Source organism: Pseudochaenichthys georgianus, unplaced genomic scaffold, assembly GCF_902827115.2.
Source record: "Pseudochaenichthys georgianus unplaced genomic scaffold, fPseGeo1.2 scaffold_739_arrow_ctg1, whole genome shotgun sequence".
Classification (NCBI taxonomy): domain Eukaryota; kingdom Metazoa; phylum Chordata; class Actinopteri; order Perciformes; family Channichthyidae; genus Pseudochaenichthys; species Pseudochaenichthys georgianus.
This window is the reverse complement of record NW_027263291.1, coordinates 56,340-80,679: the sequence shown is the minus strand read 5'-3', so window position 1 is coordinate 80,679 and position 24,340 is coordinate 56,340. Positions and strand designations below refer to the sequence as shown.

The following is a 24,340-nucleotide window of genomic DNA, read 5'->3' as shown; positions in this document are numbered from 1 at the left end:
GGTGGTTGTGTGAAGGTGTGAGCTCTGCTATGAATCCCTGTGAGGACACTGAACCCGCTCTGAGTGGGGACCCTGAACGCCTCACCAAAGCTCAGAGGTGAGATGAAGACCTCTGACTGTCCTCTTCTCCAGAGCTCAGCAGGCATTATTCACACTCAAGGCTCTGTGTGTGTGTGTGTGTGTGTGTGTGTGTGTGTGTGTGTGTGTGTGTGTGTGTGTGTGTGTGTGTGTGTGTGTGTGTGTGTGTGTGTGTGTGTGTGTGTGTGTGTGTGTGTGTGTGTGTGTGTGTGTGTGTGTGTGTGTGTGTGTGTGTGTGTGTGTGTGTGTGTGTGTGTGTGTGTGTGTGTGTGTGTGTGTGTGTGTGTGTGTGTGTGTGTGTGTGTGTGTGTGTTGAAGCCCAGAGCAGCAGCATGGACCTGGACCTGGACCTGGACCTGGACCTGCACCTGGACCTGGACCTGCACCTGGACCTGGACCCAGCTGTGTGTCCATGAAGAGTGACCAGTCTATAGGTGCACCAATCTATTTTAAAGGCTGCCCTTCAGAGACAGGGTAAGTGGACGTCATGTGACTTCATTATATCAGCAGCAGTAGAAAACATGTTGTTACTGAAGAACAGAGACTTCTTATTGAAGCAGAGGGAGAGTCTACCAAGGTGGGTTCAGCCTGAAACCAGAGTTTAACGTGTCGGACAGGCTCGATAAAAGAAGCCTTCTATACCATAGCAGGTAGCATATTTAAAGCACTGTTTAAACAATAAATACAGTTCAATTTGTCCACAAACTAAAGTGATTTTCCATCATTATGGTACAGTTTCAGACCTACATTACATGTTAGACGCTTTTATCCAAAGCGACTTACATACATTCAGTATACTCTATCCACTTAGCCACAGCCGCCCACCTACATGCTGTAGAACAAGCAGGTATCACATTAGGAATACATGGGAGGCAATGAGAGAGCATTGGGTAGTCAAATAAAGATATGACTTCATTCACCACAGTACCCTCTTGTATGTGCCGTCTGCTCTGTCTTTGTGGCTCATATATTGGTGTTCTACAGATCAGTAAAATAGTGAAAACTGAAAAGGAAAAAGGTGGCAGGAGATAACCAAACCTGCTGAGATCCACTCAAACAGCTCCGTACTCGAGGTCGGACAGGCTCACCAAATCAATATATTCTTAAGTATTCTGATGAAAAGATATATCTGTCTCTATTGTAACACTTACTGAGAAAATCATGCAGGTACTTTCTTATAAATACGTGTGTGTCCTGACAGACCCTTCTGTTCTACAAAGACCACATCGAATATATCTGCTAAAGGACAAAACAAATAATAGAGAGTAGAGAGTAGATAAAGTTTTATTTTTTACATCTGTGATTTTACTACACGGTACAGGTGTTTGTCCACCTCTATACAATCTAAACTGCTCCACCAGTCTTTCAGAGAATCTGCTCAAAGGTCGTAGGTCAACATTTGAGAGCCTCTCTGAATCAGCCTACCATCACAACCTTTAGAGGCGGGCCAACCACATTATCTCTGACCCCAACCATGATGATGTAATGAGTGAAATCCCAGGTCAGATGAACATGGTGTCTTCAGTGACTGTGTTGTTCTGGTAAATATCTGTTTCTTGTTTCTTGTCTTGATGTTTGTCCTCGTTGACGTTGCTAATGGAGCTGCTGTGATGCCAGAAGCATGTCAGACTTGATCTGATAATAAAGTATTATCATGTTGTTATATGGTGCTCTGAGCTCTGATCTGACTGTATAAGTGTTAGAGTGATGGAGACTAGGAGAGGTTTTAAGTGTTTGAGGATCATTATGTGCGCACCTGTCTAAGGACTGCAGATAGCAATGATTTTAATCTGGCATAACTCATCCCTTCTTTCAGATTCATGTATTTATATGCATGGTCCCTGTTTATTAAACAGATAATAATATGAATAGTATTTAAGACCATTGTAGGGATGGGTATCGTTTGAAATGTATTGATTCCGATTCCGGTTCTTATCGATTCCCCGTTTCGATGACGACCGGCCGTTCTGTGATTCTCCAGATCACACAGATGGCCAGTCCGCCCTTACCCTATATTCCACCGGGGCGCCACGGCGCAGACGGACCCGGTGGAATACAGGGTCTACCGCGTTTAGGAACCGTTAAGCAGAACCGAAATTGTGTATTTTGTATGGGTACCCGGTACCCGGCATTTTCTTATCGGTTCTCATCTGGAACCGAGTTTCGGTTCCCAACCCTAGACCATTGTGACGGTCCAGATGCCTGATGACTGTTTCTTTCTCATGTTTCAGGGGGAGGCTGGAGGAACCTGAGCCCAGCTGTGTGTCCATGAAGAGTGACTGGTCTATGGACAAACCTATTAAGTTCAAAGATGGACGACACTCTGTTGGTCAAAGGTGAGGATTGAAAGTTGATAACCCCCTTCATGGTACCTGCTGCTCTGCTTTCATGTTTTATTGATCCAGCTAAGAAAGTGTGCCTCTGTTGAATTTTCTTGGTGAGACACTTCTCTGGTTCCTTTATAATAAAAGTAGCTTTGAGCATTTATAAGGCGTATCAGGTTTTAAAGCTTTAAGCACCATAAACACCGTGACAAGCTCCTCGTCTGTGTGAACCAACTTGGCAATAAACCTGTTTCTGAATCTGATGAAGGTTTCTTTAAATAAAGAAATAAAGGTCATGTTTACCTTCAGTGTTTCTCATCTGAGTTACCTTTATTTATTTCCTTATGAACATTAGTAAAGCTGGAGTTCTGTAATCCTGCAGCGTGGGTCCAAAGGGAGGGAAACTCAACTGTGTGGACGTCTACTCCAGCTTATGATCAGCTCTGAGTGAATACAGATGTAGCACTCCAGATCAGACTCAAATGAGTGTGTCCCAGTCAAAAGCCCAGCGGATGCCAGTGGCTGGGGGTGTTGCCAAATTGCTAGAGGGCGTTGCCCAATTTCCCTATTTGTTCAATTACAGGATTTAACCATGAGATGGCGCTTCATTCACAAAATAGACAATGGGTGTTGTAGAAACATCAATATTTTAGATCAAATAACGTATATAGTTTGCTTTATGCAGTATATTTCTTGTAATATTGTACAGTAGATTGAAGTAAACCAACTTATACATTAAGATAAGATAAGATGGACCTTTATTAATCCCGTGGGGAAATTCAGTAGTTCAAACAGCAACAGGGTGAGAGTGAAAAACAGGACAGCACAGATTCACACAGATTAATAAAATCAAAAATAAGATGAGCGATAAAAATAATAATAATGAGAAACTATGAAATAAGAAATGAATACAATTAAAATGTAATTATCATATCATATATTATAATGTATTGTATTATTAAGTAATATCATACATTAACCCCATTATAGCAGATGCCACATTGAATGGATGAACACATGTATGCATCAATAATTACAACAGAGTATTTCTAAATACAAGTTGTAAAAATACTTATATGTATTTAATATTAACCCTTTGGAGTCGACCGTCACGCCGGCGTGATCAGATCACATGACCTGTTCAAGCCGGTGCCGCATAAAAACAACAGTCCGGACAACATTGCCGTGTGTTTCTGTCAAAAGTACTGGCTTGAAACTATATCCCAGTCTTTGTTTCATGCAAAAAGACCCAGTAAACACGGAGATACGGTGATATAAAGTTAATACAGATATATTTCAGAAGTATGAATAATGGAAGCACATATTTGAATATCTTCGCCATATTTTATCATTTTACGAAACGGAAAATACTGGAAACTGTAGATCCTGCTCAACAGGATGTGTATTTCTGTCGAAAGTACTGGCTTGAAACTATATGCCAGTCTTTGTTTCATGCAAAAATACCCAATAAACACGGAGATATGATGATATAAAGTTAATACAGATATATTTCAGAAGTATGAATAATGGAAGCACATATTTTAATATCTTCGCCGTATTTGATCATTTTACGAAACGGAAAATACTGGAAACTGTAGATTCTGCTCAACAGAATGTATTTACCAGGGAGGGGGTGAGGTAATCAGTTAAACGGAGTGATACGAAACGAGACGAAAAGAGACAAAGAGGGACGGCGGGAACCGAAGACAGACGGCGGGAAATGGAGAGAGACGAAGATATACGAAGACAGGCGGCGGGAGACGAAGAGAGGCTGCGGGAGACTGCGATTGAAGTAAAGTGACAGACAAACATTGAGAATTTAGATTTAGTTAGATAGATTTTGAGTTTTGAAGACTCAACTATGATGAAGATAACTCTGAACGTGAGTCAAGCTTTAAGCTTGTTTTTTGACATGGAGGAGGAGTTATCTGTGATGTTGCCCTCTGTGTCGTAGTTGACAGAAACCGCTTTGAAGCGTGGCACAGATAAAGACAGAAAAAACAGATTGTTGTACATAATGTGTATATATATATATTTGTATTATATTTATAATAACACTTTTGCCTTATCAGAATGAAATCCCATGCTACCTCAATCAAACGTTCACATTATCATAGTCACATCCCATGTATATATTTCCAGCTTTTAAATGGTTTCGTTGTGTATGTTTGTGTTATGAAAAATAAAATCATTTTCAAAATCTGTTTTTACGTTTTTTTTTGTGATTTTGGGTCCAACATGTTCATATAGTAGAAGATCACTGCTCTAAACAAAATCAAAAATAATACATCCAAACTAAATAAATATAATTAATTATGATGAATACGTTAAGTCTTGTTCATTGTTTTTCACTTTTATTAAATGTTTGATATTTCCGGTGGAAATGGTGGACTATCGGACATTCAAAATGCAGCATATTTTCACTCTTACACACATATATTCTCATTTTACATACATACATTTTCACTCTTACACACGGATATTCTCCTTTTGCTCTCATGCGAAATCTACTAAACTAAAAAGTACAAACTGACATACTACAAAGTATGTCATGTATATTTAGTTTTCGTTGATGAGACGAGACGGACTAAGGTGTTAATGGTGGACTATCGGACATTCAAAATGCAGCATATTTCCCCCAAGTGTCTGTCAAAATGCATTTTACGTTTCTAACTTGCAATATCATTATTTCCGCTCTCTTCACTCCAGAAGAGCGATCTCCCTCTCTCTCTCTGTGTGCGGGGGATCACAGGAGGGGGGGGGAGAGCTGTGGAATGTGACTCCACACATTCCGATGGCCAATTAGTTTTAAACAAAGGGTCCCCAACATACATCGGACACATGGGGGGTTGGTTGACTCGGTTTGCATTCATAAAGAATGCACAAACGTGTTTAATCGTTAATGTCAGATATGTACTAAGTAAATAGCCTACATTAGTTCCTGCTCAAGATTAGATTCAACTTTATTGTTATTGCACAGATTACAGGTACTGAGACAACGAAATTCAGTTTAGCTTCTAACCAGGTGCAACAAGCAGTAAAGTGAAAAGTAATATTCACAATCTACAGAATAAAATATATAATGAATTGAATGATGAATAAACAGTGAGGGGTATGAATAGACTAGATATCAGCATGTGAGCAGTATCAGTGTGTTAATCGTTAATGTCACATATGTACTAAGTAAATAGCCTACATTAATTTCATGATGGATTAAAGCACATTTATTTCGTTAAAAATAAACAAAATGATTAAATGTAGGGTGAATTGCCCTAATGTGGAACATTTTTGCATTTCAGACTTCGGGAATATATTGCGACATGAAGCCGATACAATAAATCAAAATCCAGTAACATTCTGAAATCCCCAGGATGTGTCCTAATCAAACCAAAAGAGAACATGCAGATATTAAACTCATAAAATAAATGGTAGACATATTAGTACTCTTAGTGCCAAGTTGTCTCAGACAATCTGTTTTCCTAATGTGGGACAGTTCTGTGCAAAATGAAATGTGGGACACTGAAAAGTCTATATTAAAAAGCCTCAGTCACCTTCATTCATGTAATAAAAAAATCTCAGGCCAGTAACACTCAAAGCTACAGTAAATGTGCAATACCATGCTATGTTACTATTTATAATGTTATTGTTGTTACAACAGAAGATGTTTCTATTTAAATTGAAGTTAAATGCATCAATCTGGTGCACTGAGGGCAAAATAAGTAGATTTGTGGATACAGCTCTCAACACTCATATGAAACAGAACTGTTCTTACAATGTGTGTTGGAAGGTATTAAATTACTATGCATATTGTATTGTGTAAACACACAGCTGATCTCCTGAGAGCTGCCGTTTCATTCAGAGCGTTTAAAAAAAACTACGGTCTGATTTCAACAACTCAATGTGTGATTATTATAGCAGTAATATTATACACTAATAATACAGTACACTATTAACACTGTACATATTATTGTTTGCCCGTGGGATTAGGATGATCGGTACTGAGAGCCGCTGCATTTTCCTCCAGTCGGATGTGATATAAAAACAAAGCGATTATTGTTGTTGTTGTAAACTCACGTGGATTAAATTTAGTGCATTCATTTCAACTCGCGAACATATGATACATTAAATGAATGCGAGGATGATGATCGAACATCGTTTGTTTGACCCTGGATGCATTTCCTGATCTAAAAACATAGCGATGGTTTTGTACTTACGCCAACGTGAATTAAACATTATTTTGTTAAATAAAAACATGGTGATGTTTAGTAAATGATTACATGTCTCTTACTTAGCACAGAATATGATCCTATCCATGACATATATGGATCTTAACAAATATCCGCTATATCAGATACCTGTAGATCAGCTGTTTATTTCACATGAGTTTCAGTGTGGCAGCTTTTCACGGCTCCCCCTGGTGGATCCATGATACATTGCAGCTGGTTTCATTATAATTAAATGTATTTATCAAGGGGGCGTTTCAAGTCCTGCGGGGGGTTTTCCTTTTGAGCAGGGGCCCACCCCGTGCCGATCACGGACCCACACGGGTAGGCGTCTGAAACGAAGCGCTACATCTGTACTTAAAAGTAAACATTTGTTCTGTGCCATTTACAACCAAATAACTATTGCTGCAATAGTATCTGAAATATACTGAACTGGTGATATTAAAACATGACCTGTTCCAAAAGAGATATCTACCATTAACACCATTTACCAGCCAAAGGCTGGTGAATCATGCAAGTGGCTAGTAGGCTACTGTATGTTGCATGCACCAGCCAAAAATAACAATGGCAATCTATTGAGTGGCTGGTAACATTTCAACATTCACTAGGCTAGCCATTTGGCCAGTGGACAAAAATGTTAAAATTTGACCTCTGCAACCGTATTGTTTAATTACACTAGGTCTCTAATGACATATTTTAAGTCTACTATAAATAAACATATTCCTCTATCCTCTCACTCAAAGCCAGTGTCATGGTAACCTGATAAACCTGTAACATTAACGCTACGTGGTCAACAATAAACCTGTAACCTGCCTATAAACCGACAGATATATTTATGTATGTAACTATGTATTTTTCTACATTTAACGTTAGCCAGTAGATGGTGGCAGCGGAACGTAATGATTAACGTTACCGACCTTTTTTATGTCATGTCAAGAGTTGGATGTCAACGCCACTCAACGCAAAGAAGTGTGACAAGCAAACATTCACTCATCTTTTCAAATATTCAGTTACAAAGCTAGTAGCAAGCTAAGTTAACATTACATAGCTGATGCTGAGCTAAACATGTTTGCTAACCGTCCATATGCGTTAATGTGACTGACCTCTCCGGGTGAGTATTCAAGTGCCTCGAGTCCCCATCTCTGGATAACAATATACATGTGCATAGCAAGACATGTATATCTACATACGCATGTTATTTGTGATTCATTTTTATTTTAACAGATCAGCTTTTTTCAGTGATTGACAAGTTCGGTATAATTCTACAGCAGAAAACCAAACTCATTGGGATTGGCAGGAGAAGTAAACGTGTACTACTACAGGAAGTCACTTTAAGGACCTTTACCTTGTCTCCGTCTGTATTGACGGAGATAATGTGAGTTATCTCTTCATGATTCCTCACAGAGAGGACCAGCAGAGCTCTGAGGTTCCCAGAGGTCAGTCTGCCCAGCAGCATCAGACTCAGCTGGACTCCACATTTATCTGTGTGTCAATGAAGAGTGACCGGTCGATGGACGAACCAATGCGTTTTAAAGGACAATCTTCAAAGAAAAGTCAAGTAGAGACTATACTAGCAAGGTGTGTTCAGCCTGAAGCCAGAGGTTGACGTCTCACACTGGTTCAATAACAGAGATCATCTTTAAAATCGCAGCTAGCATATGTTAGTAGTAGTTGACTATACTATTCAACAGAATGACGTCTACTTGCGTGTGAGATTAACACACACAGTATGTCAACACTTGTAAAGTGTTTATGATCCTGATTGGCAGAAGTCTTTTTCAGCAGTTTTATTCTGCTGGTATATTTTTGGCTGACTGAACCGAGATAAGAAAATAATCCATTGATATTTATCATAACTAATGTTCAATTAGAAAACACTATAGGCAGACATACATAATACACAGAGGACTATTCACAAAGACAGAGCAAGATAGAGCTTGGGAGGGCAGCAGCTGAACACAATCAGACAATCACACAGGCGGGAAAACACAAGACAGGAAGTAAAACCAGACAAGACTAAATGAGAAAAAGGCATTTCAAAATAAAACAAGGAAACAAAACTGAGATCATGTCACTAAGGAGTGAAATAACCCGGGAGTGCCTAAGTTTAGTTTGAATGGTGATATGTACACTGGTAGATGTAGCCGTGTATAGGCCTTACTGGTCCTAAAGTCCTATTTATTCAAATAGTTTCATACAATCATCCAAATTGTTATAAAGCCAGTATCAAACATATACAACACAATATCTAGATTTAAGAAGTCCATCCATTAACAATGTTAGTTTTCCACAGCAGACGCACATTAATACAATCCGCTGCACATCATAATGACGTCTCCAAGCGATTCTCTGAGCACTGAAGTTCTCTCCTAAATCCTGATGAATTCTCCTTCACTCCTTTCCTTGAGCCCAAGACATTTTTCACAGAGGTTAAGGCAAAGTGGTCAGGAAGAGATAGGACCGGACCTTTTTTGACAATTCTTGATTATTTCCTGTTTCCTTCTCGTGTTTCAGGAGGAAGCTGGAAGAACCTGGACCCAGCTGTGTGTCCATGAAGAGTGACTGGTCTATTGGTCTTCCTTATAACTTCAAAGATGGACATCACTCTGGTGGTCAAAGGTGAAGTTGCAATTTCAACATGGAAATAGATAGTTATTTGATGATAGTCTTTACTTCTAAACCTGGTGCCCCGTGCGAGGCCCAGGCAAACCTGTCCTTTCTCCTGATGCTCACACGTGCACTCAATCCACATTTCCAGCACCACTGAATCATATGAAAAATGGCCTGCATTGATTGTATGTTATTGTACTCAGTTGCTGTGGATAACAAAGAGATGTTCACAAGTCTTTTTTTGCAAGTCCAAGTCAAGTCTCAAGTCTTTGGTCAAGAGTCCAAGTCAAGTCTCAAATATTTGTGGGGTGAGACTTGATCAAGTCTCAAGTCTTTGGTCACGAGTCCATGTCAAGTCTCAAGTCTCTAAAAAATAAAAGTCTCATGTCTCTTCTGGTTGTAATAAGCCTTCTATTGTCTGCTGCTATCCAGTCTGTTAAGAATACTGCACAGCTATATCTAAGAAATTCAAAGCATTTACTGTGTTATTATCACTCCTATATCTATTAGCATACAGCATCAGTACTGATTAGTTGTTTGTTATATGATCACTTTAAACAGGCTATTGCAATGCAATATGAGGAAAAACATCACACTTTAGCTAAATGCAAACAACTTATAAGCAAAACACTTCAGAATCAGAAATCAGTATCACAAATACTTTATTAATCCCCCGCAGGGAAACTGTGTTAAAAGTACTTAAAAGTAAACATTTGTTCTGTGCCATTTACAACTAAAAAACTATTGCTGCAATATTATCTGAACTATACTGAACTGGTGATATTAAAACATGACCTGTTCCAAAAGAGATATCTACCATTAACACCATTTACCAGCCAAAGGCTGGTGAATCATGCAAGTGGCTAGTAGGCTACTGTATGTTGCACGCACCAGCCAAACATAACAATGGCAATCTATTGAGTGGCTGGTAACATTTCAACATTCACTAGGCTAGCCATTTGGCCAGTGGACAAAAATGTTAAAATTTGACCTCTGCAACCGTATTGTTTAATTACACTAGGTCTCTAATGACATATTTTAAGTCTACTATAAATAAACATATTCCTCTATCCTCTCACTCAAACCCAGTGTCATGGTAACCTGATAAACCTGTAACATTAACGCTACGTGGTCAACAATAAACCTGTAACCTGCCTATAAACCGACAGATATATTTATGTATGTAACTATGTATTTTTCTACATTTAACGTTAGCCAGTAGATGGTGGCAGCGGAACGTAATGATTAACGTTACCGACCTTTTTTATGTCATGTCAAGAGTTGGATGTCAACGCCACTCAACGCAAAGAAGTGTGACAAGCAAACATTCACTCATCTTTTCAAATATTCAGTTACAAAGCTAGTAGCAAGCTAAGTTAACATTACATAGCTGATGCTGAGCTAAACATGTTTGCTAACCGTCCATATGCGTTAATGTGACTGACCTCTCCGGGTGAGTATTCAAGTGCCTCGAGTCCCCATCTCTGGATAACAATATACATGTGCATAGCAAGACATGTATATCTACATACGCATGTTATTTGTGATTCATTTTTATTTTAACAGATCAGCTTTTTTCAGTGATTGACAAGTTCGGTATAATTCTACAGCAGAAAACCAAACTCATTGGGATTGGCAGGAGAAGTAAACGTGTACTACTACAGGAAGTCACTTTAAGGACCTTTACCTTGTCTCCGTCTGTATTGACGGAGATAATGTGAGTTATCTCTTCATGATTCCTCACAGAGAGGACCAGCAGAGCTCTGAGGTTCCCAGAGGTCAGTCTGCCCAGCAGCATCAGACTCAGCTGGACTCCACATTTATCTGTGTGTCAATGAAGAGTGACCGGTCGATGGACGAACCAATGCGTTTTAAAGGACAATCTTCAAATAAAAGTCAAGTAGAGACTATACTAGCAAGGTGTGTTCAGCCTGAAGCCAGAGGTTGACGTCTCACACTGGTTCAATAAAAGAGATCATCTTTAAAATCGCAGCTAGCATATGTTAGTAGTAGTTGACTATACTATTCAACAGAATGACGTCTACTTGCGTGTGAGATTAACACACACAGTATGTCAACACTTGTAAAGTGTTTATGATGCTGATTGGCAGAAGTCTTTTTCAGCAGTTTTATTCTGCTGGTATATTTTTGGCTGACAGAACCGAGATAAGAAAATAATCCATTGATATTTATCATAGTGTTCAATTAGAAAACACTATAGGCAGACATACATAATACACAGAGGACTATTCACAAAGACAGAGAAAGATAGACCTTGGGAGGGCAGCAGCTGAACACAATCAGACAATCACACAGGCGGGAAAACACAAGACAGGAAGTAAAACCAGACAAGACTAAATGAGAAAAAGGCATTTCAAAATAAAACAAGGAAACAAAACTGAGATCATGACACTAAGGAGTGAAATAACCCGGGAGTGCCTAAGTTTAGTTTGAATGGTGATATGTACACTGGTAGATGTAGTCGTGTATAGGCCTTACTGGTCCTAAAGTCCTATTTATTCAAATAGTTTCATACAATCTTCCAAATTGTTATAAAGCCAGTATCAAACATATACAACACAATATCTAGATTTAAGAAGTCCATCCATTAACAATGTTAGTTTTCCACAGCAGACGCACATTAATACAATCCGCTGCACATCATAATGATGTCTCCAAGCGATTCTCTTAGCACTGAAGTTCTCTCCTAAATCCTGATGAATTCTCCTTCACTCCTTTCCTTGAGCCCAAGACATTTTTCACAGAGGTTAAGGCAAAGTGGTCAGGAAGAGATAGGACCGGATCTTTTTGGAAAATGTCTATATTATGTCCTGTTTCTATCTCATGTTTCAGGTGGAAGCTGGAAGAACCTGGACCCAGCTGTGTGTCCATGAAGAGTGACTGGTCTATGGGTCTTCCTCTTGAATTCAAAGATGGACATCACTCTGGTGGTCAAAGGTGAAGTTGCAATTTCAACATGAAAATTGATAGTTATTTGATGATAATCTTTACTTCTAAACCTGGTGCCCCGTGCGAGGCCCAGGCAAACCTGTCCTTTCTCCTGATGCTCACACGTGCACTCAATCCACATTTCCAGCACCACTGAAGCATATGAAAACTGACCGGCATTGATTGTATGTTATTTTACTCATTTGCTGTGGATAACAATATACATGTGCATAGTAGGACATGGATATCTACGTACGCATGTTATTTGTCCATCCATCCATCCATCTTCTCCCGCTTATCCGTGGTCGGGTCGTGGGGGTAGCAGTTCCAGCAGAGAGCCCCAAACTTTCTTTTCCCTGGCGACATCATCCAGCTCTGACTGGGGGATCCCAAGGCGCTCCCAGGCCAGCGAAGAGATATAATCCCTCCACCTGGTCCTAGGTCTACCCCTCGGTCTCTTCCCAGCTGGACGTGCCTGGAACACCTCCCTAGGGAGGCGCCCAGGTGGCATCCTAACTAGGTGCCCGAACCACCTCAACTGGCTTCTTTCGACGCGAAGGAGGAGCGGCTCAACTCCGAGACCCTCCCTGATGACCGAACTTCTCACCTTATCCCTAAGGGAGACGCCAGCCACCCGGCGGAGGAAACCCATCTCGGCCGCTTGTATCCGCGATCTCGTTCTTTCGGTCATGACCCATCCTTCATGACCATAGGTGAGGGTAGGAACGAACATGGCCCGGTAGACAGAGAGCTTTGCCTTCTGGCTCAGCTCCCTTTTCGTCACAACGGTGCGGTAAAGCGACTGCAGTGCTATTTGTGAATCATTTTTATTTTAACAGATCAGCTTTTTTCAGTGGTTGACAAGTTTGGTATAATTCTACAGCAGAAAACCAAACTCATTGGGATTGGCAGGAAGAATAAACATGTACTGCTACAGGAAGTCACATCAAGGGCCTTTACCATGTGTTTGTCTCTGTATGTATGGACGGAGATAATGTGAGCTATCTCTTCATGATTCCTCACAGAGAGGACCAGCAGAGCTCAGAGGTTCCAAGAGGTCAGTCTGCCCAGCAGCATCAGACTCAGCTGGACTCCACATTTATGGTCTGTACATGAACTACAGCTACTCTACGTCTGTTCTGCTCACAGTCAACTCCACGATGCACTTTGTAGATCAGTGGATGGTCAGTCTGTCCGACATGGATCTGATGTTTGGTGCCTTTAGTTTGATTGTGTTGTTCATGTATTCTGTTCCAGCTGCTGGAGGACAACATCATCACTTTCGTGAAGAACGAGCTGAAGAAGATCCAGAAGGCTCTGAGTTCAGATTACCCAGAATGCTTAGAGAGTCAGAGGGAGGATGAGGAGGTGTTGGACGGTGAGGATGAAGAGCAGAGGAGGAGCAGCAGAGAGGCATTTCTGAACATCTCACTGCACTTCCTGAGGAGCATGAAGCAGGAGGAGCTGGCTGAGCGTCTGCAGAGCAGTGAGAGGGTTTCTATAGAGATTTAACAAGCTGGATAAATGTTGACTAACGTCTCAAGAGAGGGAACAAAAATATACTGAGATCCTCGTTCTTTAAAGATTCATCTGACTTATTGATCTGCTTTGTTGTGTGTTCATTCAGGAAGTCGTTCTGGAGTGTGTCAGCGTAAACTTAAGTCTAACCTGAAGGAGAGGTTCCAGTGTGTGTTTGAGGGCATTGCTAAAGCAGGAAACCCAACCCTTCTGAACCAGATCTACACAGAGCTCTACATCACAGAGGGGGGGTCTGCAGAGGTCAATGCTGAACATGAGGTCAGACAGATTGAAACAGCATCCAGGAAACCAGACAGACCAGAAACACCCATCACACAAGAAGACCTCTTTAAAGCCTCACCTGGAAGAGATGCACCAATCAGAGCAGTGCTGACAAAGGGCGTGGCTGGCATTGGGAAAACAGTCTTAACACAGAAGTTCACTCTGGACTGGGCTGAAGGCAAAGCCAACCAGGACATCCAGTTCATATTTCCATTCACCTTCAGAGAGCTGAATGTGGTGAGAGAGAACAAGTACAGCTTGGTGGAACTCGTTCATCACTTCTTCTCTGAAACCAGCGACGCAGGAATCTGCAGGTTTGATCAGTTCCCGGTCGTGTTCATCTTTGACGGTCTGGATGAGTGTCGACTTCCTCTGGACTTCCTCAACACTGAGATCCTGACTGATGTCACAGAGTCCACCTCAGTGGATGTGCTGCTGACAAACCTCATCAGGGGGAAGCTGCTTCCCTCTGCTCGCCTCTGGATAACCACACGACCTGCAGCAGCCAATCAGATCCCTCCTGATTGTGTGAACATGGTGACAGAGGTCCGAGGGTTCACTGACCCACAGAAGGAGGAGTACTTCAGGAAGAGATTCAGAGATCAGAAGCAGGCCGGCACCATCATCTCCCACATCAAGACCTCACGAATCCTCCACATCATGTGCCACATCCCAGTCTTCTGCTGGATCTCTGCTTCAGTTCTGGAGGACGTGTTGAAAACCAGAGAGGGAGCAGAGCTGCCCAAGACCCTGACTGAGATGTACATCCACTTCCTGGTGGTTCAGTCCAAAGTGAAGAAAATCAAGTTTGATGGAGGAGCTGAGACGGATCCACACTGGAGTCCAGAGAGCAAGAAGATGATGGAGTCTCTGGGGAAACTGGCTTTTGAGCAGCTACAGAAAGGCAACCTGATCTTCTATGAGTCCGACCTGAAAGAGTGTGGCATCGATATCAGAGCAGCCTCAGTGTACTCAGGAGTGTTCACACAGGTATTTAGAGAGGAGAGAGGACTGTACCAGGACAAGGTGTTCTGCTTCGTCCATCTGAGTGTTCAGGAGTTTCTGGCTGCTCTTCATGTCCATCGAAAAAGTATCAATTCTCATATCAACCTGCTGTCAGAAGAACCAACAACCTCCAGGCTGCCTAAACTCCTCAGACCCAAACCTGAACTAACACATCTCTACAAGAGTGCTGTGGACCAGGCCTTACAGAGTCCAAACGGACACCTGGACTTGTTCCTCCGCTTCCTCCTGGGTCTTTCACTGGAGACCAATCAGAAACTCCTACGAGGTCTGCTAACACAGACAGGAAGTGGCTCAGAGACCAAACAGGAAACAGTCCAGTACATCAAGAAGAAGATGGATGAGGATCTGTCTCCAGAGAGAAGCATCAACCTGTTCCACTGTCTGAATGAACTGAATGATGGTTCTCTAGTGGAGCAGATCCAACAGTCCCTGAGTTCAGGAAGTCTCTCCACAGATAGTCTGTCTCCTGCTCAGTGGTCAGCTCTGGTCTTCATCTTACTGTCATCAGAAGAAGATCTGGACGTGTTTGACCTGAAGAAATACTCTGCTTCAGAGGAGGCTCTTCTGAGGCTGCTGCCAGTGATCAAAGCCTCCAGGAAGGCTCTGTAAGTTTAAGTATTATTTGAAGTATTTGAAGTATTAAATGAACGTGTGATAGCAATAAGGCGTATTTCTGGTATATTCCTTTTTAAATGTCCCATTTTTAGTATATCCTGTGATTTATGCCTTGAGTGAAAAGATTACCCGTTGAGAAGTATTTTTCAGAAAGTCTTGTTGCAGTTAGAAGCCATGAGTCTCTTTGTTAATCATCAATGGTCTTTGCAATTAACAGGGGAACTCCAAGGGACATTTCCCCCAGATATAATGCAGTTCAATTCGTGTTAGTTAATGATGCATATCCTTCAGACCCATAAAGAGGCATTGAGAATTGAGTCACACAGTTAACGAGACAATAGTCGGCCGGAATTATCAATAAATGTAGTCATTCCCAGTAAGCTGGCCTCGAGGTGAGAAGAAGTTCAGCGATGGCTTTAGGCTACAAGGACAGTTAACTTTGGTTAGTTAACTGATCTTGTGGCCATCATGGGACCATTACGTTTAAACTAGTGCTGTCAAAATTATCGCGTTAACGGCGGTAATTAATTTTTTGAATGAATTGTGTTAAAATATTTAACGCATTTAACGAATAATGAAGAATACTTTTGCTGTAGTACAGGGGTGCACATAACTGGTACGCAGGTTATGTAATCTGAAATACGTACCGTACCGTCACAAACCGTCACAAAGCGCATTTGCGTACCGACGTACGAAGCTTTTCCAGAAGGCGGTTAGATCACCGGACGACGGAGTCGGTCTCCGTGTGCACAGACAGGGCTGCTGTTAACGTCGGTCTGTACAACGGAACTGTGCCAAAACTACGCCAACCGGCTGCGGAGGGAGACTCCCCCCCCTTCACTGGAGAACTGCGCTAAAACAGCTGATCACAACGTTCACACTCTGTGGTCACGAAGTACTCCACTAGCCCTCCCGCTCTGTCGACTTTCCTGAAGTAACCTACTCCCCCGTTGATATCAACACGTAATGAATTAAGACCCCACGGTTTGATGATTGATAGGTGTGTGGGCTGTCTTTCATTTTGACACACAGAACAATGTTATAATAAACATAGATACTGTATGTTAAATGGATATATCCGCCTTCTTTCATTTATCTTTCCATTCCCACAACAATATACATAAATAAATGGCATATTTTGGACATAGTTCGAATGGTGATTAATCTGATTAATGAATTTTTAAGCTGTGATTAATCTGATTAAAATGTTTAATCGTTTGACAGCCCTAGTTTAAACATTTACAAATATGGCTTTCATAAAGAAAGACATGTGACATCTGGAGGGCAGAAGGGTAGGAGGTGAATGTGTGTTCATTGCAGTGGCTATATATGCTGTATAATAACTGCTTAATTATACTTGTGTTTTATTGATTTATTTCTGTTTTATTCTTTCATGTTGTGAGTACTAAATTGCCACAACATTGTGAAGTAGTTGGCTTACATGTGTTTAATCACGCTGACCGAGAGGAGGAGCAGTGTTACATGACAGGAAACTAGAGCGGGGGAGAGGAGACATTCTTATCTAAACATGGCAGGTCAAGTATCTTGAACAATACATGTCTAAAATATGTGTGTGATATTAAAGTAACTGATATGTATTACTTGTATTGGACAACTATAAACAGCTATGTCGTAAACATATCTTTACGATACCTAAAGTATGTGAAACTGTGTGTGTATTGAACTGATGGGGGAGGGGCGAGAGAGAGGAAAGTCTATGCAAGAATGTGTGACAACGGACACCGATGTGTTTTTTTTGCTACAACCTAAGAGACTCTTGTTTCCGGATCATCTCGGCTGGCTCGCGCTGATTTGCTACGACACATCGTTTTGCATCTCCCAATGAGATGAACTGAAGGGAGGAGCATCAGACACAACTCATCCTGTTTTGTTTTTGTATGTAAGCCTGTTCTGTCTTTGGTTCGTTCTCTCTTCCTCCTGCTGACAAGACAAGTAAGTTAGATCTCCCAGCAGGAGGAACCAGAGCTGGGGTAATCCGGATTACTTTGTGATGTTGTGTTATTGTATCTTTTGCCATTAATTCAGCATATTTGTTATAACCTTACCCTGGTTGCTTTGAATTCTTCCTCTCTTAATCTGACCGAAACAGAAACATTCATGTTCATAGCAGGTCTCCCTTGAAAAAATGGGGATTTATCTGTATAAATAAAGGTTTGATGTATCATGGTTTACATATTCTGCTCATCTCTCTCTCTCTCTCTCTCTCTCTCTCTCTCTCTCTCTCTCTCATTATGCTCATTTATAATCTCCTTTCGTCTCTATCTGTTTTTAAATCAGTCAGGTAACCAAAAGCAAAGTCTTCTTTTCTATTAAACATTAATAAACAACAGTTTATGTAAAACACTCATTCTGTTAATCAGACTTGTGACTGAAAAAGCAATAATTAATGCCATTGTGGAGAAGAGACTACAGTATATCATCACAATTGGCCCCACAGATGTTAAGCAGTAAACTATTGTACATTTGGTATGAGGAATAATGTGCGATAAGGCAGTCATTAATGAAAAAGAACACACTGAGGTAATTGTATTTATGTTGTTTATTATTTTCTCCTCAGACTGAGTGACTGTAAGATGTCAGAGAGAAGCTGTGAAGCTCTGTCCTCAGTCCTCAGCTCCCAGTCCTCTAGTCTGAGAGAGCTGGACCTGAGTAACAACGACCTGCAGGATTCAGGAGTGGAGCTGCTGTCTGCTGGACTGGAGAGTCCACACTGCACTCTGGAGACTCTTAGGTTAGATTAGTTATTTTTTCTTAAAATATTTGCAATTGTTTATTTTCTCACTCACTTTGTATTCTTCACCACCTCTCTCTCTCTCGCGCTCTCTCTCTTTCGCTCTCTCTCTCTCCCTCTCTCTATCTCCCTCTCTCTCATTCTGCTCGTTTATAATCTCCTTTCGTCTCTATCTGTTTTTAAATCAGTCAGGAAACCAAAAGCAAAGTCTTCTTTTCTATTAAATATTAATAAACAACAGTTTATGTAAAACACTCATCCTGTTAATCAGACTTGTGACTGAAAAAGCAATAATTAATTCCATCGTGGAGAAGAGACTACAGTATATCATCACAATTGGCCCCACAGATGTTAAGCAGTAAACTGTTGTACATTTGGAATAAGGAATAATGTGCGATAAGGCAGTCATTAATGAAAAAGAACACCCTGAGGTAATTGTATTTATGTTGTTGTTTATTATTTTCTCCTCAGACTGAGTGACTGTAAGATGTCAGAGAGAAGCTGTGAAGCTTTGTCCTCAGTCCTCAGTTCCCAGTCCTCTAGTCTGAGAGAGCTGGACCTGAGTAACAACGACCTGCAGGATTCAGGAGTGAAGCTGCTGTCTGCTGGACTGGAGAGTCCACACTGTACTCTGGAGACTCTCAGGTCAGGATTCATTAACATGTTAAACTACCTTCTAATATATATATATATATTGTTATATATATATATTGTTACATATATATATATATATATATATTGTTATATATAATGTAGCCCCGAGAGGTAATAGGCAAGTACCAATGGGAGGGTTAAAGCTTCAATCCCCACTCCCTACAGTTAACATGTTGAAATATCCTTGGGCAAGATACTTCACCCCAAATTGCTCTTCTATACATGGTATTGCAGCGTATCTTAGTCGCTTCAGTAAAAGCATAAGCTAGAATAACACGTATGAATACTGGATGATCTGGATTTCAGATTGTATAAACCCCTTTTTGACCATAAAGTTCCAGGAACTAGAAAACCAAAGGACCTGAAGTGGGTGCATGAATCCATTTTGTGTGTTTTTATTAGGATGAGATCTTTTCGTTTACAAACTCAAATAGTTTTTTCACCCAGTTGTATTTTCAATTTTTAGACTCTGTGTAACATCATTTAGTATATTTTATATTAGTTATATTTAGCCCAGAAAGATACATCATATGCACTGCTTATTCACTTAAGATGTGTTCTATTTATTTGTACATTTGCATTTAAATCCAATTATTATGCGAAATGATCTCGATCAGTTCAAATAATTGCTTTCAGGGGATTACCGTAATGAATACAACAGACCACAGGTCAAACTTTTTTTCTCCAATATGTGGTTTTATGATCATTATGTTTGATTATTTTAATAATGCAAAGGGTGAATGGAGAGGTTTTTATTTCTATTATTTTCTCCTCAGACTGAGTGGCTGTAAGCTGTCAGAGAGAAGCTGTGAAGCTCTGTCCTCAGTCCTCAGCTCCCAGTCCTCTAGTCTGAGAGAGCTGGACCTGAGTAACAACGACCTGCAGGATTCAGGAGTGAAGCTGCTGTCTGCTGGAATGGAGAGTCCACACTGCACTCTGGAGACTCTCAGGTCAGATTAGTTATTTTTTCTTAAACTATTTGTAATTGTTTATTTCTCACTCACTTTGTATTCTTCATCACTGCTCTCTCTCTCTCTCTCTCTCTCTCTCTCTCTCTCTCTCTCTTCTCTCTCTCTCTCTCATCTCTCTCTCTTCTCTCTTTTCTATCTCTCTCTTTCTCTCTTCTCTCTTTTCTCTCTCTCTCATTCTGCTTGTTATAATCTCCTTTTGTCTCTATCTCTTTCTAAATCAAAAGCAAAGTCTTCTTTTCTATTAAACATTAATAAACAACAGTTGATGTAAAACACTCATCCTGTTAATCAGACTTTTGACTGGAAAAGCAATAATTAATGCCATCGTGGAGAAGAGAATACAGTATATTGTTAGTGCAGTTAATGGCTCACCAACTTTAAATGTTGACACAGAGAGAGAGATCAATACAACACAAACACAGATATGGTTGAGATTGATTATTATTCAATTGCGCAACAACAAATAATAAATGGAGTACATCACCTTGCTTCCCAGCACCCAATCACAGGAATGCCCCAGAGTAGAAGTTTCACATAGGCATACAAAGCTTCTAAATGACGCACACTAGGGGTGTAACGGTATCCGTATTTGTCCCTTACCGTCACGGTTCGGACGTCACGGTTCGGCACATGCAGTTACACGGCGAATACGCCTTTTTTTTACGAGTTTGAAAAATGTCTGTCCTTCAGGGCAGTATCCACTACACTATATATACTCCAGGGGGAGGTATTGCGCCTAAAAGCTGTTTGCCAGCCGCCCTTAAACAACAAATGAAGAAAAAGAAGAAACAACAACAAAACGAACTAAATACAAGAAGAAGAAAAGTTAGTATGGCGATTTCAGATAACACACAGGAGCTAGAACCCACCTGCTTCTTTTAGATCAGCTGTGTGGGAACATTTCGGGTTCCCTGTGGACTACAATAATGGTAACACACGCCAAACATGCTAAATCATATCAGAAGGCATCACCCAGGTTTACCAATCACCGGAGCCCGGCAAAAGACAACAGCAGGTCAACAGCTGATCCCCGCTGTTTTTAAGAAGCCAAGAGACATGAAAGCCGTGAAACCAAAATAAATAACGGAAGCTTTTGGCATAATGTTTTTCAACGACTTTGCGCTCTGGAAACACTTTCTTATTATTTATGATGTACTATTTTCAAGACATTCTTTTTAGTTTTACAGCTTGATGAAACCTTTTAGTTTGACATCAGCCATTACAGATAATATGGCCATCTGAGTGTGTGGTGCTGTTTGTGGTTTGTTTTTAACTGTTTAAAAGAGTTAATTATTCAAAATGTCAGAGTTCCTTATTTTGAAACTGAAACTTGCACTACTGTTCAAAAATAAATAACAACAACCCTGGAATTACGCATTTGGGACTTTTTTTTTGCTTTTTCTTGTTGTACCGAACCGTACCGAACCGTGACCCCCAAACCGAGGTACGAACCGAACCGTGACTTCTGTGAACCGTTACACCTCTAACGCACACACATGAGAACAACGTGCAGCCAGCCACACGAACATCCTTACCACATGTATGTTCCAGATGTTGAAAGGTCGTTATCTCATGAGGTCTTTAGTTGTAATGGCACCTTGGCAGGATATGAACCACTAACTAACAACACTCAATTATATCTGAGGAAGACCTCTCTTGCTCTTCCGCTGACCCCTAATAATTACGGAGGAGACGATGGCTCTCTCTTATCTGGAAACTCTACATTCAATAACATACAGTCTTTGACCAGGGGCCTATACTACGAAGCTGGTTCAACCTAACCTGGATATGTTTGAGTTAGCCGGTTGGCCTAATCCAAAACATACGCGCTCTCGCTAAGCTGTACTACGACGCTGGTTATCAAGTGGATCGCTCAAGCCAGCCGTGTCCTATCTAGTTAGATGCGCGTTCACATGAAAGGGGTGGTATTTGGAGCATTCGACCAATCACAAACATGGAGAAGCGTACTGACAGCGCAGCGTCATACTTCCTGAATGAAAAGTGAACTTTAATACTAGTCAAAAATGAAGAAGTTAAACTTTAAACATCCATGACTTAAACACTTGATCCAGGATCAAAGCCACAGAGCTGCACCTGCAAGGTGAATACAGCTGGGACAGAACAAGTGTTTGAATGCGTACACTAACAGGTTCATGATATCACTGCCCCGTCTAAAACACGATCTGACTTCAATTACATTTGTCTCGAGTGTTTCGTCAACTTAATGTGTTGCTTAAAATAATACTTCTGCATCCAGCATGTGACGCTGTGAGTGTTGCACGGCCAGATACGGCTCAGCTGACTCAGATCAGGAGATATATGATACATTATGAAGTGATATGACGCGGACTGTACTTAATGTACTCTGATCCGGTTACTTATGTTGTGGCCGATATTTAAGTAAGCTTTCTTAACGCTAATGTTATAATAGTCAGATTGCTCTGAAGATGGGAGGTGATATTCTATTAATGTTCACGTTCACACAGTCTGTGATTTTTGCCGGCCGTCTTTCCTGCAACGGCAGCTTTTCTGTATTTCCTTTCTCCTGTAATATGACTTGATCGCTTTAAACTCCGCACACTGAGCTCTGATTGGTCAGCAGGCGGTGCTTTCACTGAGTTGAGCTCTTAGCCTGCAACCTAACCTGGTCCCGACCAGGTTAGCCGCTAAGCATAAATTACCATGGAGATCTGGCCTGCTAAAAAGAGAACCAGCTTCGTAGGACCGGAAAGCCAGAGTTTCCCCTGAATTTAGCCGGCTAAGCGAAAATCCTGCTTCGTAGTATACCCCCCAGGTCCAAGACTTGACATAACAATATCATCAACATTGGCCCCACAGATGTTAAGCAGTAAACTGTTGTACATTTGATATAAGGAATAATGTGCGATAAGGAAGTCATTAATGAAAAAGAACATGCTGAAGTTATTGTTTTTATGTTGTTGTTTATTATTTTCTCCTCAGACTGAGTGGCTGTGAGCTGTCAGAGAGAAGCTGTGAAGCTCTGTCCTCAGTCCTCAGCTCCCAGTCCTCTAGTCTGAGAGAGCTGGACCTGAGTAACAACGACCTGCAGGATTCAGGAGTGGAGCTGCTGTCTGCTGGACTGGAGAGTCCTCACTGCACTCTGGAGACTCTCAGGTCAGGATCATCAACATGTTCAGCCTATGGACTTTTGAATTCTTATTCATATCAATGGTTTAATTCCTACTTTTCTCTACCAAAATGATTTTGAAATAGTTATGTTAATCAAACTCTCAGGTCAGGATTCTTCAACATGTTGAGCTTCCTTTTGAATATGTATTGATATATTGGGCTGCTGTTGCCCAGAAGGGAAATAGGTGAGGACCAAGGGGAGGGTTATTGATTCGATCCCCTCGCCATGAGGTTAACATGTCAAAGTGTCCTTGGGCAGGATACTTGACCCCAAATTATTTTCTCGACATTGTTTTGAAGTGTTTGTTAGTTGCTTCAGTTAAAGCATAAGCTGAAATAACATCGATGATTACTGGATGAGTTTTCTAAGTTCACTGTACTCAACTTATTTTTCAACCCAGTTGAAATTGTCAATTTTCAGACCCTATGTAACATAATATAACATCATTTACAGTTCTTCTGTTTTGCCCAGGGAAACATGTTATATAAACACATAGTTCACTTTAACATTTGCTTCTATTTCTTATATTTTTTCCTCAGACTGAGTGTCTGTAACCTGTCAGAGAGAAGCTGTGCAGCTCTGTCCTCAGTCCTCAGCTCCCAGTCCTCTAGTCTGAGAGAGCTGGACCTGAGTAACAACGACCTGCAGGATTCAGGAGTGAAGCTGCTGTCTGCTGGACTGGAAAGTCCACACTGTACTCTGGAGACTCTCAGGTCAGGATTCATGAACATGTTAAACTTATAGTCAGTTAAATTGAGATCTACATTAATGATGGATGAACTCATAACCTTTTGTTGCATCTGCTATAACATTTGTTATTGTTTTTTTACTCTCTCTTGTTTGAACTTGTGTGTGTTCAGGCTGTCAGGCTGTCTGGTCTCAGCGGAAGGCTGTGTTTCTCTGGCTTCAGCTCTGAGATCCAACCCCTCCCATCTGAGAGAGCTGGACCTGAGCTACAATCATCCAGGAGACTCAGGAGAGAAGCTGCTGTCTGCTGGACTGGAGGATCCTCTCTGGAGACTGGACACTCTCAGGTATTATAAACATATACATTGGAGGAAATAAGTATCCCCCACATATTTTAGACATGTATTGTTCAAGTATAAGGATCCCCTGCTGATTTTTTAAGTTTGCCCAAAGACAAATACATTAACAGTCTATAATTTGAATGGTAGGTTTATATAAAC

The 24,340-nt window shown here is 40.9% G+C and overlaps 1 protein-coding gene across 7 annotated transcripts; it reads left to right on the top strand.

Moving 5' to 3' along the window:
* Positions 1 to 24,340, top strand: LOC117444129 (NACHT, LRR and PYD domains-containing protein 12-like). Of its 7 annotated transcripts, none has more exons than XM_034079825.2 (14): positions 1 to 97; positions 397 to 552; positions 2,310 to 2,414; positions 9,140 to 9,244; positions 12,089 to 12,193; positions 13,210 to 13,288; positions 13,442 to 13,670; positions 13,812 to 15,615; positions 18,204 to 18,377; positions 18,849 to 19,022; positions 19,808 to 19,981; positions 22,964 to 23,137; positions 23,693 to 23,866; positions 24,014 to 24,337. In XM_034079825.2, the coding sequence occupies exons 1-14, from the start codon at positions 30 to 32 to the stop codon at positions 24,216 to 24,218; spliced, it is 3,726 nt and encodes a 1,241-aa protein (XP_033935716.1). In that variant the 5' UTR covers positions 1 to 29; the 3' UTR covers positions 24,219 to 24,337. The 7 variants fall into 7 exon arrangements, with proteins under 7 accessions (XP_033935716.1, XP_033935718.1, XP_033935721.1 ...); XM_071202703.1 differs by having other exon boundaries at positions 15 to 97; positions 402 to 552; XM_034079827.2 differs by lacking the exon at positions 23,693 to 23,866 and having other exon boundaries at positions 24,014 to 24,339.

Excerpts from the sequence above, each read along its gene's own strand:
- LOC117444129 (XM_034079825.2), top strand. The coding sequence starts at position 30 with ATGAATCCCTGTGAGGACACTGAACCCGCTCTGAGTGGGGACCCTGAA. Across the intron at positions 19,023-19,807 it reads TGTACTCTGGAGACTCTCAG|ACTGAGTGGCTGTAAGCTGT; the intron begins GTCAGGATTCAT and ends TTTTCTCCTCAG. Across the intron at positions 23,138-23,692 it reads TGCACTCTGGAGACTCTCAG|ACTGAGTGTCTGTAACCTGT; the intron begins GTCAGGATCATC and ends TTTTTTCCTCAG.